Source organism: Aptenodytes patagonicus, chromosome 2, assembly GCF_965638725.1.
Source record: "Aptenodytes patagonicus chromosome 2, bAptPat1.pri.cur, whole genome shotgun sequence".
Lineage (NCBI taxonomy): Eukaryota > Metazoa > Chordata > Aves > Sphenisciformes > Spheniscidae > Aptenodytes > Aptenodytes patagonicus.
This window is the reverse complement of record NC_134950.1, coordinates 138,015,953-138,032,477: the sequence shown is the minus strand read 5'-3', so window position 1 is coordinate 138,032,477 and position 16,525 is coordinate 138,015,953. Positions and strand designations below refer to the sequence as shown.

General features: G+C 39.6%; 1 protein-coding gene across 14 annotated transcripts in view; it reads left to right on the top strand.

The window, feature by feature from the left end:
* The window catches only part of HDAC9 (histone deacetylase 9), a 499,339-nt gene that overhangs the window by 200,989 nt on the left and 281,825 nt on the right, over positions 1 to 16,525 (top strand). For 7 of the 14 annotated variants that reach the window (XM_076331371.1, XM_076331370.1, XM_076331369.1 and 4 more), the window contains exon 1: positions 6,304 to 6,881. In XM_076331371.1, the coding sequence (XP_076187486.1) occupies positions 6,776 to 6,881 (106 nt within the window). In that variant the 5' untranslated portion in view covers positions 6,304 to 6,775. Of the gene's footprint in view, positions 1 to 6,303; positions 6,882 to 16,525 lie in introns of those variants that run through there. The other 7 variants (XM_076331372.1, XM_076331379.1, XM_076331374.1 and 4 more) reach the window with 2 other exon arrangements.

Below are 16,525 nucleotides of genomic sequence, written 5' to 3'. Positions count from 1 at the left end.
TTCCCCAAGATGTTTACAGTGTACTCCATTGTGCTACTCTTGTAAAAATTATCAAATCTCATAGGAAAATAAACATATTTTGGATTTAAAAAAAACCAAAAAACAGACCTCTGCTTTTCAGGAGAGGTGGTTTAAAAGAAGAAAACTATTTTTGATGTAGGAATAATTATTCTATTTAGTTCTTATTATTCCTATCAGTTAAGCAATAATTCTCACTAGTTCTTAGTAGCTTTGGAGGTACCCCCATGATCACCAGGTCTGACCTGTCTAACTTGGAGTCCTACAACAAAACCTGCCTTAAGTTTGCCCTATAGAAGTGTTAGAGCTTTCTTTCCAGAGACACGGCCACTATTGATGTAAAGCTCATTTGTAAGTTGCTGCAGTGGTTAAAACATGTTTAAAATGTGTGCCCACTTCTGGCTTGTATTTTTCTAATTGATGGATTTTTCTTAAAGCTTTGTTCCTTAAGATAAAGAGCATTTTACTACACCACTGGACATCTTGCCCTGTGTGTATATAGACAGTGCCAAGCCACCCCCGAACTTCTTCAGTATACTTAGTATCTCAGGTCTTTGAGTTTCCAATTTCCAATGGTTTTCCAAACCTATTTTATGCTTGTGGCATGTCTATCCATCCTCAGTTTTTCAGCATTCTTTTTCAGGTATCTATACCGGAACAAGTTACAGTATCCCAAGAATATTCTCTTTGGTATATGCATATCACCTCACTACTGTTACTCAGTATAACCTTGTTTATATATCCAAGGATTTTATTAGCCTTTTTGGTCCTGCTGTAATCCTAGGAGCTCATATTTAGTTGGCTGTCTTCTGCTGTGATCCTAAATCCTTTGCATAGCCATTGGTTTTCACAGTGGAGTTCTCCAGACAGCAAGCATGGCCTACATTTCTTGGCTGAAATCCAAAAAAGCACTTGAACCCAGGCATATATTACAAGCTAGAGATGGTGCTCCTCTTGGTTCTCCAGCCATAGAGACTAGTAGTCTGTTGTCCAGGAACGCTCAGTATCCAGGTCTGTTGATCTGACCTGCCAGACTACCCGGCATCAGGAAATCCTGTGCAAAACTCTGTATGGAGGTACAGCTTATCTGCTCAGTACATATGCAACAAGCTTGAAATGCCTGAAGTACACTGAACATATTGCAAGCTATCACAGGTAACGTATCGCAAGCTATCATAGGTTATGTGCTCTAGGGTTCCTTTATGTATGTCCATCCCAGTGTGTCTCGTGGAGCTAGACATGGCAGACGCAGTGCATATATGCACTGATATCTCTCTAAGAAAGCTGGGCATAACCATGGAAGACCCGGTAAATCTCATACTGCTCATATCTCTACTTGCCTCATTAATGTCATAAAAGGGGCAAAGTGCTTTGCTGGTCTGAGGCATTTATTTATCAATATCTGATGTTGCTTTTGGCTACGTGGCTTGTATTGTTTGTATGCAATTTACCTCAGCCTTGCCACAAAATATGGAGATTTTAGTTCCAACCTGATAAATAACTGTGTCAGCAGAATAATTGAATTTTGTATATTTCCTAACCTAAGTATTATTTATTTATTTGATAGCTCTCTATGGTTTTTTAAATTATTTGAGCTTTGTGATTCAGGAAAGTACCTTTGAATTTATGAAGCCCTTAAGCATATGCTTAACTTAAGCCTCGTGCTTATAATCAAGTATGTGTTGTTGAGGTGTTGTCCTGAATCTAGGACTTAATTTCTAGTAGACTTATTTATGTGAATGGAAAGGCATATTTTAAGAGGAAAAAGAAGTGATAAGTCATCAGCTAGTTCCAAAAACCCTGAGCTAATTTGCATGAGAAAGATGCAAGGCTCTCTGTATTGTTATATGAGAGATGGTAGAGACCCATACATTTATCTAGCGTAATGCTCCTTATCCTCAAAACTTGGTAGAGTTTTATTCTCCCATTGTTTGTCGCAAAATCCCCTAAAGCTACAGATACGTCTTTCTTTGTCCCAGAAAATTCCTTTGAAGCTTGAATTGAGCTTAAGCACGTAAGAAGCGCAGTTTTCTCCTCACTTGAAAAAATGCCTATCCCGTGGGTTCATGGCACTGCAAAGAAAAAGCAACATGTATTTCTGCACAGGCGACACCAAAGGCTTGCTACACAGAAAACTAATCAGAGACATTCCTGCACTACATCTTTCCAAGCAGAGCACGTGGATTAAGTGGTTCATTTTTACTCACCCAGGGGTTTGGAATACGGTCCTTTAGTTCCAGGCGGGAGCAGAACCAGACCACTTGAGCATCTCCCCTGATTTCTTTCTGCTCCCAAACCATCTGCTTCTCTGTTATAATAGTCTTCTGCTGTTCGTTAACCTAGTTAATCCTCTGGCATAAGCTGTAGTAATTTATGCTGGATGTTTGGGTTTCACATGGTACTAATGGTATCTAATGAACTGTGGCTACAGAAACATCTGTTCTATACAATAGTTAATTTTTTTCTTTTTTTAATCCTGGTGATTAGATATACAAAAATAGTTAGGAGCTCTTTAGGCTGCAGAGATTAGAACTCAGAACTTGAGTACTGAAATAGGCCAGATTTAGTATTACCCATGCAACCTTCATTTAGCTCCCACTTGTTTATGCATTGTTGGATATTGATGCATGTTATTACTTGATGCTTTTTCACAGAATACTTGCCAAATGAAAAAGGGGCTGAAGGAAGGTTGAATGGGACACCTGTAAGACTGCGGTATCCTCATTTAAGCATACGACTAGAAACTAAAGAACATCTCTTTATTTCATTTTGTATGTAATATTTATATGATACAATTGAGCAATATGGCAGAAGATTCTATGCAAGAATTCATTTACAAGTAAGAAAACTGCAAAAGTTTAAACTAAGCTATTAATATTAATGAAGACTATGCTCCAGAATAACGTGAGTGAGAAATGGGATATGCTAAAAACAAACAGTAATATACTGTTTGTACTTAACAAGGAAAGTAAAAAGAGAAAAGCGCTACTTAATTATAATGTTGCAGAGTTAATAATGCAGTAGAAATCTTAGCTCTTTCTAATTTGAGTGCTTAATTTCTCAGTCTTAATGTTGCAGTAATGCAGTTTCCAGATTTAATTTCCTTATATTTATTTGTTTTTAGCAGCTCAGAAGGCAAATAAGAGAAACACATTGTGAAACTCCTGTAATGAGATCTTAGCGCTACTAACATGCCTTACATTTTCTATAAAGTTCCTGATTGCATTTAGAGTCACCTCAGCAGCGCTAAATCATTTCAACAGTTTACTCTTACCTCCAGCGTCATTAAAGTTCTCCAAGTTTAGGAAATGCATTTGAAAAAACAGAACAAAAACCCTCATGTTCCTGTATGAAAATGTCACCTTATAACATCCATAGCTTTAAAAATAAAAACCAGATTTTCTTCAGGCATGAACCCTTTATCCTTACCCTGTGGGACTCTAAAGGAGCTATTTAAACTCATGTGATCGTGCAGTTAAAGGCTGGGCTGACTCAGCAAAGTGTTTAACTATGTGTTTAAATTCTATTGCGATCAATAGAATTTGAGCATGTACTTAAATATTATGTTGAAAAGGGATGGATTTACACACGTGTTTTAAAGCTAAGAATGTACCAAAGTAGGCCCATAATCTGTCGAAGCAAGTCGGAAGAATTCAGGTTGTAAAAACCCTACCTTTGGGGTGGCTGACTTCATAAGTAAAATATTTTGATATAATTTTTATATATAATCTAAAATATAAAGTACAATGCTGTAGTTATTATGGTTTGTGAATTAGCTAACATAAGATAGTTTATGTGTCTGTCAGTTTAAAATACATACGCCAAAATTAAGAACACTTGCAGCTAAAAATCTGAATGTACATTTTCTGCTCTTGAAAATAGTTTGCTTTTATTTAGTTACTGAAGTATTTGAAGTCAGTTAGAGCTGTGAATGCTATCTGTAAAAATGCAGCTGCATATATACGAAGTTATAAACACGTATGGGTACCTAATACCAGGATCCCACCCTCCAGCATTTTCCATGTTCTGACCTGTTTTTAACTTATTCCTCCAGTGTTTCCCTGTAATATGAGACTTGATTATTTTGAGGCGCTGAATCACTAAACAGGGTCATGTTCTGGTTGGCTCAAGGGCATAAGCAATTCTGCTTTTTTATTTACTTCTGTCTATAAAAAGCTTTTTCTGCGTTAGAGAAGATTTCTGTTTCTACTGGTGATCTCCCTTGCACTCGTGTTAAACGTCTTCTGCCCTGCACCATCAAAGTGCCACGTATTTCCCACAAAACATTTGGGTATTTTTATTTTCAAGAGAAAAATGTTCACAGTACCAAATTGTCAGCTGTCAATAGTACAATGATATGTGTGATGTTCATCCCCTGTCTTGCACTGTAACACCCTACCTGTTGCTGTGCTGCCACTGCCCGTGTCCTTGTCCCTTTGCAGAGCTGGGTGTATGCTGTCTGCAGAGCTTTGCAGCTTCCCTGAGAGGAGTGCTCCCAGGGAAAATTGGGGGTAGGAAAGACAGAAGGCAAGGAGAGGGGAGTGTTTAGCAGTGATAGGTGCTAACTTGAGGATCCTGTAGGGAAAACCCCGTTGTCAGCTGCTGCCGTCTCCGTCTGTCCGGGGGACAGATCCTAACTGTCAGCAGGACCAGGTCATTTGGCACATGGAAGAAGCAAAGGTTTTGGATGATGGAGGAGACTTGAGCCACAGGCCTCCCAGGTGCCACTGAGTATCCAAATGTCACAGGAGTGTCACAGTACTTTGTTATTGTGAATCTTTTCTTCGGTAACACAATTGTAAGAAGTTAAAAAAAAAAAAAAATACTGCCTTTGGCTACTATCTATTGTGTTAGCTGAAGAGCAGGCAGATGATCCTTCGCCAAAAGGCAGAACTGAGCCTCAAGTACTGGGCAGATTCTTGAGTCTTCACTAGCAAAAGGTGCTGGAGATAGTTGAGAATTTGGTGGATTTCTAGAAAGCTCCGAGATGACCTCTGTATTGGCTTCTTGATTACAGTGAGGAATCAACATCCCTGTGGCCATTGTTGCTCCCCCAGAGCAGGGACATGGAAGGGGACTCGTAATTTTGGTAGGTGAGTGATCAGGCTGCTGCATCATATATGTAGGTAGTGACAGGTTTTGGTCACCTGTGTAACAAGTGCTATAAGGCAGATCAGGACGCAGAGAAGTAAAGTACCATCTGTAACAGTGAAATGAAACTTATCTACGTGTAGGTATATTAATCAGCAAACAAGATACGCAACTTTTGAAATATCATTATGAAAAATAAACTTCACATAGCGTGTGTGAAACCTGCCAAGACACAAAGGAGCATGGTGCTGTTGTCTGATACGCTGTCAAATGCTGCTCTTCTGAAAGCACATCATCTTGTAAAACTGAGAAAGACGCCGTGCAAATTGCCTAATGCTTCTAAAAATAAGTGTGCGCTGCTCAGCCCCTCTCCAAATTTTAGCAAGTCAACCAAAGAGTGCATAGTCGCTAACTGTGTCTAACATGCTGTGCCACAACTGGTAACTTACTATAAGAATTATATCAAGCATGCTAAATATGGAAAGGCTGCTTATAACTGCACACACAAAACCCGGTCCCTCATTAACATCTGCCCCCACCTTCTGCTCCCCCCCAGCCCTGTTAGCTTCAGAAATTGCCTCTCCTGAGGTTGCTGCAGGTCCTGCAGGGAGCAGGCAGCAGCCCGGCTCCCCCGCCAAAGCCGACTGCGGCGTAGCCAGAGAAACGGGCAGCAAAAATAGAACAGCAGGATGGCTGCGCGTGGGCGAGGCAGAAACCACATTGCCAGCAAAACCTCCCGGCGTTATTTTAGGACCGATACATCGGCCGTGGCGTTTTGCTCACTGTTCACAAAATACTCCCTGGGGGAGGGCAAGGAGGGAGAGGGGTGCAAGTCCCAGGCGAGGAGTGTTTCTGTCCCACTCCCTGCTTGCCTTCCTCCCTCCCTGGCTTCTCCCCACTGAAACAGGCTGGGCAGGGGAAGGGGTTAATTGCGCTCGAGGCCGAGCGGCGGAGGGAGGACAGCCGGCAGTTTGAAAGACAGAGACTGGACAGCTGTGTTTGCTGTGGTATTTTTAAACGCATTAATGCAGGCTCCAATCACCCGGCCATGCTTGACCTATTTTTGGCTCAGGCCGGCCATTGTTCTATTTCTGCCACCGCTGGGCCACGCGGGTGTCGATTCAAATGCAAATGAGTTATCGCTGCTGCTCCCGCCAACTTCGCCCAGCCGCCCAGCCGGGGGAGAGCCAGGCAGGGAGAGGAGAGGGGCGCGGGGACAGCAACACTGGTCTGGGCTGGGGTAATTCCGACTAAACCCTCGGGGGCTCCCGGTCCCTGGAAAGATGGCTTATTCGGTTTGATGGTTTATAAGAGGCTGTGTTTCCCCCCCGCCCCGACAGAAAGCCTGAAGCGCAGAGATATTTCTTCATTTCTTCTTCCACCTGCCGTTGGCTGCCCGAACGCAACTGCTCAAACTCGGCGGTGCACAGCCCCCCGTGCGCTCACGGCTCCCTTCCAGCAGGCAGGGGCTGCTGAGAGTGGATTTTGGGTTTTCTCCCTCTCCCGATAGATACTTGTGCAAATGCTTAAACATTGCTAATTGCCGAAGCGTATTATCTTACAACCCTCGCTGGAGGAGGTAGGACCGCAGAGGGTCGTGCCCGACGCCCCTGTGCAAGTGCAGTGATGAATCTCTCGTGTAGCTGAAGTGCAGACTGGTTGGAATATGCTGCAGACAATTTACGAGAGTGAATCATGTTTTTCCTCAGATGGGGTTTCTGGACGTGAACAGCTCTTGGCTCAGCAAAGAATGCACAGTATGATCAGCTCAGGTAAGAGACAACTCCGTACCTCGGACTTCAGTGGCTGACGGGGAAAATACAGCCTAGCACGACAAGAAAACACCCCTCCTTTAAAGAAGTGACTTTATTTTTGTGGGCTTTATGTAAGTTGTTGTTAAATAATTATCTGTACGATAGTATGTTAGATAGCAGCTGCTGCTTTTGTGGGGAGTTTGTCTCCTTCAGTCTGCTGCTTTCCAGACAGAGCAAAATGCTCACAACCAAAATCTAGTTTGGGATTCCTTGTTTGGTTTGTTGCGTGGTTGCAAAATGGGGCTCGTGGTAGAGGCTTATTCACAGAGAGAGGCTTCCTCAGACAGCCCTTGTCAGGAGGCTGCAGTTACAGCCCCTCATAGGCAATTCTAGTCATATGTCTATTGTAAACAGGATTTGGTCTTTCTGTGAGTTTCCTTTTCTCCAGTTTGCATACAAAGGGAGTTTAATACTAATCTCTTTCTCTTTTCATTACAGTGTTACTTTTAAATGTCTTCAATATACATGGCTTATTTTGTTACTTTAAAAATATTTGGGAACCTGGCAATGGTAGTCATATGTAGTGACTCACTGAGATGTAAATTGGATGTGTTTTTTAATGAAGGTATTTCAAAGCTGCTCTGAAAGAATGCTGGACATTTCCTCATGTATTTGAAGCTACCCTTATATTTTCTAGTTTCTTTGCTAGCTGTGTTTGAGACCTGCAAATGATGTACTGAGGATGAATTAAGTTGGAAGAATTGTTGCCATTCAGATAACATGTCAATTTAGACAGGCTAAAAAAGTCAAAATTTCAGGTTACTCTTGCGCATTCTCTCCTAAACTCTGTGAATTCTAGTTATGTTTTTATTGGGCAGAAACTCTGTCTTTTAAGGCACGATGTTATCTGTTTTATATCTTTTTAATCCTAGGTTTCTGACTTTGTTTTTCATAAAGTTGGCTTTATAGAGGAGCTATATGTAGAATGCAGGGTGAATTGTTTACATGTACTTTGGTCTTAGTTTACCCCCTTTTTCTTTCCTTTTCCTTTTTCTTTTCCTTTTTCTTTTTCTTTTTCTTTTTCTTTTTCTTTTTCTTTTTCTTTTTCTTTTTCTTTTTCTTTTTCTTTTTCTTTTTCTTTTTCTTTTTCTTTTTCTTTTTCTTTTTTTTTCTTTTTCTCTTTTTCTTTTTCTTTTTCTTTTTCTTTTTCTTTTTCTTTTTCTTTTTCTTTTTCTTTTTCTTTTTCTTTTTCTTTTTCTTTTTCTTTTCCTTTTTCTTTTCCTTTTCCTTTTCCTTTTCCTTTTCCTTTTCCTTTTTTTCTTTTTCTTTTTCTTTTTCTTTTTCTTTTTCTTTTTCTTTTTCTTTTTCTTTTTCTTTTCCTTTTCCTTTTCCTTTTCCTTTTCCTTTTCCTTTTTCTTTTCCTTTTCCTTTTCCTTTTCCTTTTCTTTCACAAAACTTGCCAGTGCTTCTCAGTTTTAAGATTAATTATGTGTGTAGACCACAGCTCTCTTCACATATCGCCTGTTTTGGTACACCTGTTGAGCCCATGTTTGTTTGTTCGTTTGTTTGTTTTTAAAAAATGTTTATTTTCTTGCTTTATAGAAAAAGAACTTAAAGTTTTACTTGAGTTTCTTTCTTACATACAATTTTAAAGCAGACTAATAGTTTCAGGTATGAAAATAAATCATGAGAGATTGTGTCAAATGGTAATATCTTTCCTTTTAGAAAAGACTTAGATGTCTTAACTTCATGATTAGTGTTTTTCAATATAGAAAGCCAAGGCTACCTCATAATGATTATAGACTGAAGGAGGGAACGAGAGCCTGAAAAGCTGTTATGTGCAGGTTAAAATAATGAGAATACCTAAGGGGAATGGAGACTTCCAACTGGTAATGTTTTAAGATTGGCAATTTTTCTGTTCCTTTATAAAGCTGCTGGGTTGGCTTGTTTCTTTTTGGATCTCTCAAAGAATTTACTATTTCTCTAACTTCTTAGAAGAGATGTTGATCACCAATTACAGTTCCTTTGTCACAGACAGAAATCAGGTGAAAGACTTGTTTACAAATATGAACAACCAAGCTGTAGCAAAGACAGTGGGTAAAAGCAGAAGTTTCTCTTAAAGTGTTACAGTTCTGCAAAGCCATCTACAGTGTCGACGTCTTGTTCAAGAATTAATGCTTTTCTTTGGTTTTCCTGAACAGCTCAGCAGGTGTCCAGTGCTTTTGTTTTGGTCAAAGAGATAAGACCGACTGCTTCCCCTCCCTCCTGTTGTTTTTTTTAATACTATGTCAAGTTGAAGTTAGCTGTACACAAGTGAAAATCTGTTTTTTAGCTCACTATGTTACCTTGTAACTGCCAACTAATGTTGCTTGAGTAATAGCAATTTTCTCATTTGAAACACAAGAAAGGGAGGTAATTTTCTGTAAGTTTATAGCTCTGCTTTTCTTCACTGGAGACAAGAATATCATGTAACAGTTGATTTTTATCTGATATTACATTAGGCCCACATAACAGATACAATTTCCCCTGTAGTACCAAGTAGAATAGAGGGGGTTTTTAGACTTAAAAAACCCCAACAACTTAGTCAAGAACATTATCCAGGTAAAAGATGTTTGAATATATATTCTGTAGAACACAAAATATTCCTCGGTGTTTCTGTTGGCCTTTAAAATACACAACTAGACTGCAAGTAGTTGACATTGTACATAGTCTGCAGTTTAATTCATGTCACATGAAACCACAAATCGACAGTGCTGCTGTCGATTATCTTCAATTCCCTCGAGTTTAGGGTCTTGCAGGATCAGGCCTGGTAACTTTTCAGGTATTGTCTCTCTTTATGCTGCATACAGGGGAGAAAGAAATAGCCAGGGTATGACGATGTGCTCTAGTATTTGGAGTAGCTAGAATCAGTCATTTGAATTTTGCTTATCACAGAGTCCTTACTTTAAAGTTATCTTCACTTACCTGTATGCGACTTTTGCTCAGGTTAAAAAGTTGCACATATTACACATAAGAAAAGAGCAGATCCCTGAACATTTACACTTTGCACCCTTGATATTCTTGAAGTCTTTGAAGCAAGCACAACTTAAACACTCAATGGATTTTTAGGTTTGCTAGTTTCCAGATGCAACAGGCATGTATTATGCAACTCTGATTTTAAACTGGGCTGGAGCCATCCCCAAAGAGGACAGATTCAATGGCCCATGGATACGTATTTGCAAAGCAAACTGTCTAAGGAATTTCTGACAATAGCAGGCATAGGAAATACTTCTGTCATGTGAAGCAGTTCTCCTGGTATTCCCTCAATTACTGCTTTGCCTGTCTATATCCATCCCTGCTTGTAAATCATAGTATGAATGAGATGATCTGGATAGGTACCAATCAAAAGTCTAATTATGAATGGAGCAATCTAGATCAGCGCTGACTGAAGAAGCTGTGTAATTTGCAGACACCTACACCTTGCTGCAGAGAGCAGTTTCAGCTATCTTGAGAAGACTGAACTAGCTTCTCCCATATGGTACTGTTGCTCTAAAATGCAGCAGTAAGTGCTATGCATCTTTCTTTAAGAAAATGATGCTGATGTATTCTTATTTGATACCATAATTATTTTAGTTTCATGATTTAAAAAAATAGATCTGGAGTCTAAAGCCTCTTATTTAGCTGGAATTACTATTTAACTATGCCATTGCTTTTATTTTACCAAAAAAGTCTCAATTTCCATGTGTGTGCAATGCCACAGTAGACCCTAGCATTCAGCTGGCCTCTTATCTTACCACAATACAAGTAATAAACTATAAGTCCTTGAAAAAAAACATTTGGTCCAGCACAGTCCATGGTAAGAACGCTCATTAAAATGTAGTCCATAAATAACTAATGCAGGGCTACATTACTCAAATAGATGTTGGTTGTGTGAAGGAGAAGAAAGAACCTACCCAGCCACGGCATCTGTAGATGTGGGACTTTAAGAAGTAATGCCGAGTTCATTAACTTCTGGTGATTTAACATACTGTGCTGTTTTTCCAAAGGGTAAGGTTGCTACGTTTGCTTCACTGGCCGTATTTTGACATACAGCCTTGCACTGGCCTGCCTAAATTCCACCTTGGCTTTTATTGGATAAGGCATCCTCTGCTTCATGCCCAAAGCTGTTGTGTTGAAAAATCAAGAGTTCAAGGAGATCTTGAGCTTAAAGCCTTGGCTTGTCACCAAGTTGACAGGTGACCTGAGCAAGTTATGCAATCCTGCTTACATCAGCAAACCCTTCTGTGAAGTAGAAGATGATACCTGTCAGGCTCAGGAATCTATACAGCAAAACTATTCTAAAGAGAATATAACGCTTCAGAATGATTAATTTGATTGACTTCATCTATCTACAGGCTTGCAAAACACCTGCAATTTCACAAATGTAGTAAGTGAATGTAGTCACAGTATTTTATTCTCTGCACCAGTCAGGAAATTCAAGCTGTGTCACTTGAATATAAATGACAGAATCAATGCTACACGCATCATGTTGTACATGGGTTGACGGGTCCTCATGAGCTATCTTCCCCCAGTAAACCCCGATGTATAAATTTTATCTCATATGTTGTATCTATCGTATGGCCGCATGACCATGTATACATGTTTGTACACATGCATTTATATTGCTTCCAGGGAAAATTCTTTGGTATTTGCTCTCCCCTTTTTTCTGGCCAAACAAAACCTTCACCTGCTCAACTGTTCCTGTGGAGAGATTGCAGAAAGCAAATTCAGTTAAAGGTTTGCTCTGATATTCATGAAAAACTTGACATATTTGCATATCTGAATCGGGTAACGTAAAGTTCTTACAGATACAAAATGTTGCATATGTGGTATCTCAGGCAATAACTCTTCAGAGAGAGCGAGAATGGATATGCTGAGCTTTTACTTTGTGATTCTCTTCAGAGTAATGAAAAAAATTGAGTGTGAAAATTCAGTTCAGGGAAGTTCTGGGTAGCAGCCGGAGAGGCTTTTTCAATGCCTGTCGTAAAGGCTAAGTAGAAAAAAATCTAGTGCTTCATAGTAGTAGCTGAAGTATTTGAATTAATTGTTACGAAAGAGTAAGGCCTTAGCCTTAACAATTAATACAATGAGAAGAGACAAGCAACACAGACCTGCAAGTCTTCTGTAGTTAAAATCTCACTGATTTTGAGTAGAGGCTCTGCCCAGTAATGTATGCTGGACAAGACACTGGTTATGAATTCAGTTGAACAAAAATGTGGTAAAATGAAACGAAGCTGCTTTTTCTATTTTATGTTATTGAGAAGACATTGACTACAGACCAATTTTGACAACTTCATGTGTCCTCTAATGCTGTAACGTTGCTTTTTCTTTCTTTTTTTTTAAGTCCCAGCTTCTGGAGCCATGTGATTACCTGACATTCTTACTTTGTATTAGGAGATATATTTACAGGTTGTGGGAAAAGCCTGGAATAAGAATTTCAAAGTACAAGATTGACAAGAATAGTGAGCTACAAAAGGTGGAAAGTAATAAAAAAAGAATGCAGAACATAATTTCAAAACCTCTTTGAACGTCTTTCCTGATACCATTAAACACTGCATTTAATACAGAGGTTCACTAGTACTGGCACTAGGACACTATCTCGCCTGTCTTTGGTGTGTTGAGCTAACTCACTTTATTGGAAAAGAGCTTTTTACTTCAGCCGTTTATTATTTCAGCTGTTCAGCTTTATAACACCTATTGGTTTGCACTGCACTCAAACGCACACAGTTTCAGCCAGAGTCTTCCCTCCTGTAACACTATGTACAGAATGCATTTAGTTCATTAAGGTTTGCATTGGATATGAGGAACACTTGTAATTCTTCCTGCTATCAGAGCTTTAATCAGACCTCTGTTTCTGTACCGGCTGCCCATCCCTTCTTCTGCACAGTCTTTACAGAGAAAGCAAAAGCTGTGGGAAAGCAGAATAGATAGATAGCCTGCAAACGTATGTGTATATATACATTAATTTCAGGTTTTGGTATAGATGATAGGGAAGGTTTCAGGTGTCATTGCATTTTAACCGTTCCCAGCTACTGTTGTGGGTGGGTTTTTTATATGGTGGGTACAATCCAAAATATTATAGAGAAACTAATTGGCAGATGTTATTGTTAAACACGTGAAAATCTGAAATGCCCTGTTTTGTGGATCTCTTTAACAGGCTGACTCCTCTGGGTCAGTTATTCTTAGCCTAGATATTTTCATCTTATGGCATTACAGGTCTAAGATTAGCCTGTTAGGCGTTATCATGCCATCTGAGTTACCTCCTAATATAACTGTACACCGGAATGATTATTTATAGACAGAGCATTCTGTCATTTTTGCTTTATTTCTGGTAGTTTAAATAAAGAAGAGCAACATTCAAGAAAAACCACAGATTCCTTCCTGCTGCCAAAACAACATGATAACTGCCTGCTGAGGGGCAGGGATATTGTTTAAAATGTGTGCTTGCAGCAGATGCAAACATCCTCTATATCTCTCCCACTTCTACTAAAACGAGGTACCTCAGGGTACCACTGCTCCTGTCTCTTCTGGAGGAGGGAGAGCGGTGCCAGATCGATGCACCGAACGACGGAGAAGATGGGGTTGTGGTTGCTGATGAGAACAAGGATATCCAGGTGCTATTTTTAGGGGCTGGCACCATCAAGCTCCATGTTCAGTGTGAACATGTCACATACGCACACAGTTCCTCCAAAATGGACCCCTCCAGTTTTGTTACATAAAAGTGATGTCTGCTGTTCAGTTAGCCATCTAGGTGCTTTTCACAGACATAACAGGAAGCTTCAGCAAATGAACATATTTTTAGCAAACCATTCTTTATGGCTGCTTCACAAACATTTCTGCCGACTAGAAAAACTTGAATCCTAAAGCAGAGTTGTCACTCAAAAACACAGTGAGGTACGTGCTCTCCTAAGGAGGTTCACTGGGATCTTTGTGCTTGCATGTGTTTAACTAGGAGCAAGCTTTTAGTGACAGTTTAGTAAAGAGCAGCAAAAATAGTAAAGTGGCAGATCTTCAGCTGGGTGTCGGTGCAGCCTCTGACCGTAGTTGTTGCTCAGGAAGCTGGCAATTTATAAAATAGTGAAATATTAATGGATTATAATTATCTAATGAACTCCATCTTTTCTTTTTTACCTTTCTCCTCTAAATAAATGGCATGTTTCTATCTTTATGCATATTCTGGGTATAATCAGGGGGCACCTGATTTGTTTTACTTTAAAATGTTGCCGGTGTAAAAAGGCTTGCAAAATCAGTGGAAGCCTTTGCATGGTTGAATGATACGGTGCTGGTTTCACTCTGCCATTATATAATAAGCAGCTCATTTCCTTTTGTCAGGCTGGCAGTTCTGTGCATGACTGTAAAGGTACTTTGGCATTTAGTATAATCTGAGCATAGCCAACACATCTGTTTTATTTGTTTTGTGTCTCCCGGTTGTAAACTCCTTCTGGCTTGTGGAGTATACAAACACAACAAGAGCTCCAAAAATTCAAGCCCTGTGTGGACGAACATGCTTGAAATGCAGGATACTTTATTCTAATGATAACACGTTCCTTCTGGTAATGACACTGAGTATCATCAAAGGGAGACAAGAGAAGGAACGGAATGAATTCTTTGAAAATGCCAAATATATAAATCATGTTTTTACAATCAAAGACTATTGTTCTCTTTCATGATCCCTGTGGTTGAAGGTATGCATGCCACAGGGAGGAACCGCAGCTATTCAATTTCAGTGAAGTCTGGAATGGAATAATGAGGAAGCTTAATGTTAATTTAATAATTTCCCCCAATTGTTCTGTTCTTAATCCAAGTTTCCTTTTTCTTTCTTGGTGCCCAAGGCCACCACCTTGTTGGTGTTGCACAGTAACGGTATGAGAGGGAGTAGGGAAAACAGACTGTTAGTGCCTAATCTTACATAGAGACTCTTTTTGGTGTTTGCCACTCCTGTTTAAGTTTAGCAAAATGTTAGTGATGGCCTTTTATTTACCTGTTCACAACTCCTTTTCTTGCAGAGACAGTAAGTTCTTAGTTCTCTTCATCTACTTGTTTGATCTCTAGATCAACACCCCTATTGAAAAACATGTATTTTTCCTAAGGCTTGTGAAGTCTTTTTCCTATGGATACAAAAGAAGTAAAACTCCTGGACTGTTCAAGTTTTTGATACTCTAATTTGAGTCTGACCTTGAAGTTTTAAAATGAATGAAAGAATACACATATTACAATATCACCAAGAAACATAAAACAAAATACCTAGATTTTTTGAGATTTCATGCTGACGTGAATAGTGATGGAATTAGTATGGGGCACAGAATGGTCTAAGAAATAGTATGAGTCTTTATATTAACATATCTACTTTTACATGTAGATACATATTGTTAAAAGACTACATAGAAATTACTTAGATGCCTCAAAATGCTCATCATAAAAATCCTTGCACAGCAGCTGCTGGAATCTAGTGGGACCTAAATTCAGGAGAGCACTTTACCTCGGGAGTCCGGTAGATGCTCACTAGCCTGTGTTGTGCATATGCTCAAAACTGTTCCAGGCTCCAAAGACAGATCCAGTCATTCCCACGCACACGTCAGAAAGTTGGCATCCTTTTATTTGCTGTCACTGTTTTTCTTACAGATCTGTTTCAGAAGAAGAAGAAAGTTGTACTCTATTGTTTCTTTTAAGAATTGGCAATAGTTATCATACAAGGAATTCCATAGGAAATAATAAGTCTTACCTAGGTTTCTTCAAGCAGTATGAAGTAAGGACTGGCAGGAGGAAAAGAGGTTTGAAGAAAACATGCAAGAATTTTATAAATGGAGTAGTAGTGCAGAGATGAGCTATACAAGCACTTCATATGTTAAAATGCTGTTGTGAGGGAGGGTGAGGAAGGCAATGAAGATGCAAGAGAACTATGTAGGAGGTGGAAACCAGGGGAGTTTGAAATACACTTCTAACTGTCCATGAATAGTGGAAAAATATAGGTGAAAACAGTTATGAAAACAATCAACTTCAACTGAGATGAGAGAAGTTTCTGTCAAAAAAACCTCCAGAGCCATAATGAAGAATACATGGGAAAGTAGGAATATTTTAGAATCAACAAAAGTTGTAAAAAACAACTCGGGACTGTATTACTTGCGTAGTCACACAGTAGGCTAGTATTCAGGGATTTCCCTTGCCATTGTACAGACTATTTTTCTATTTTTTTGCCTGAGAATGAGTAATTTGTTTGGCAGAGGGAGAGGTGTAGGACACTGAGTCTATTTATGGACACGCTACAAATTCTGCTGCATTTCAACATCCCTAACTCCCGTGCCCCCCTCCCCCCCCCCCCCCCCCCCCCCCAATGTAGCTCAGCTTTCCTAGAGAAACTGCAGAGCAATCTCACCAGAGATTTGCAATAAATTCCCATTGCTTTGCCACTTGCACCATCCCTATCTTGCCTTTTCTGCTTGGCCTAGTAGGCAGTTTTCTGAGCTCTGTGCTTATTTTCTGGGTTGTTTTTTTTTCCTCTCGTGCCAATGCATACAGGGTGATAATGGGGCAGCTGGAGAACTTACAGGGAAAGAAGGGAAATTACAAATGACATCAAAGGGCTATAGGCAAAGGAATAAGAAGGAATGCTAATGCAGCTGAATTAAGTAATGGTGATGCTATGG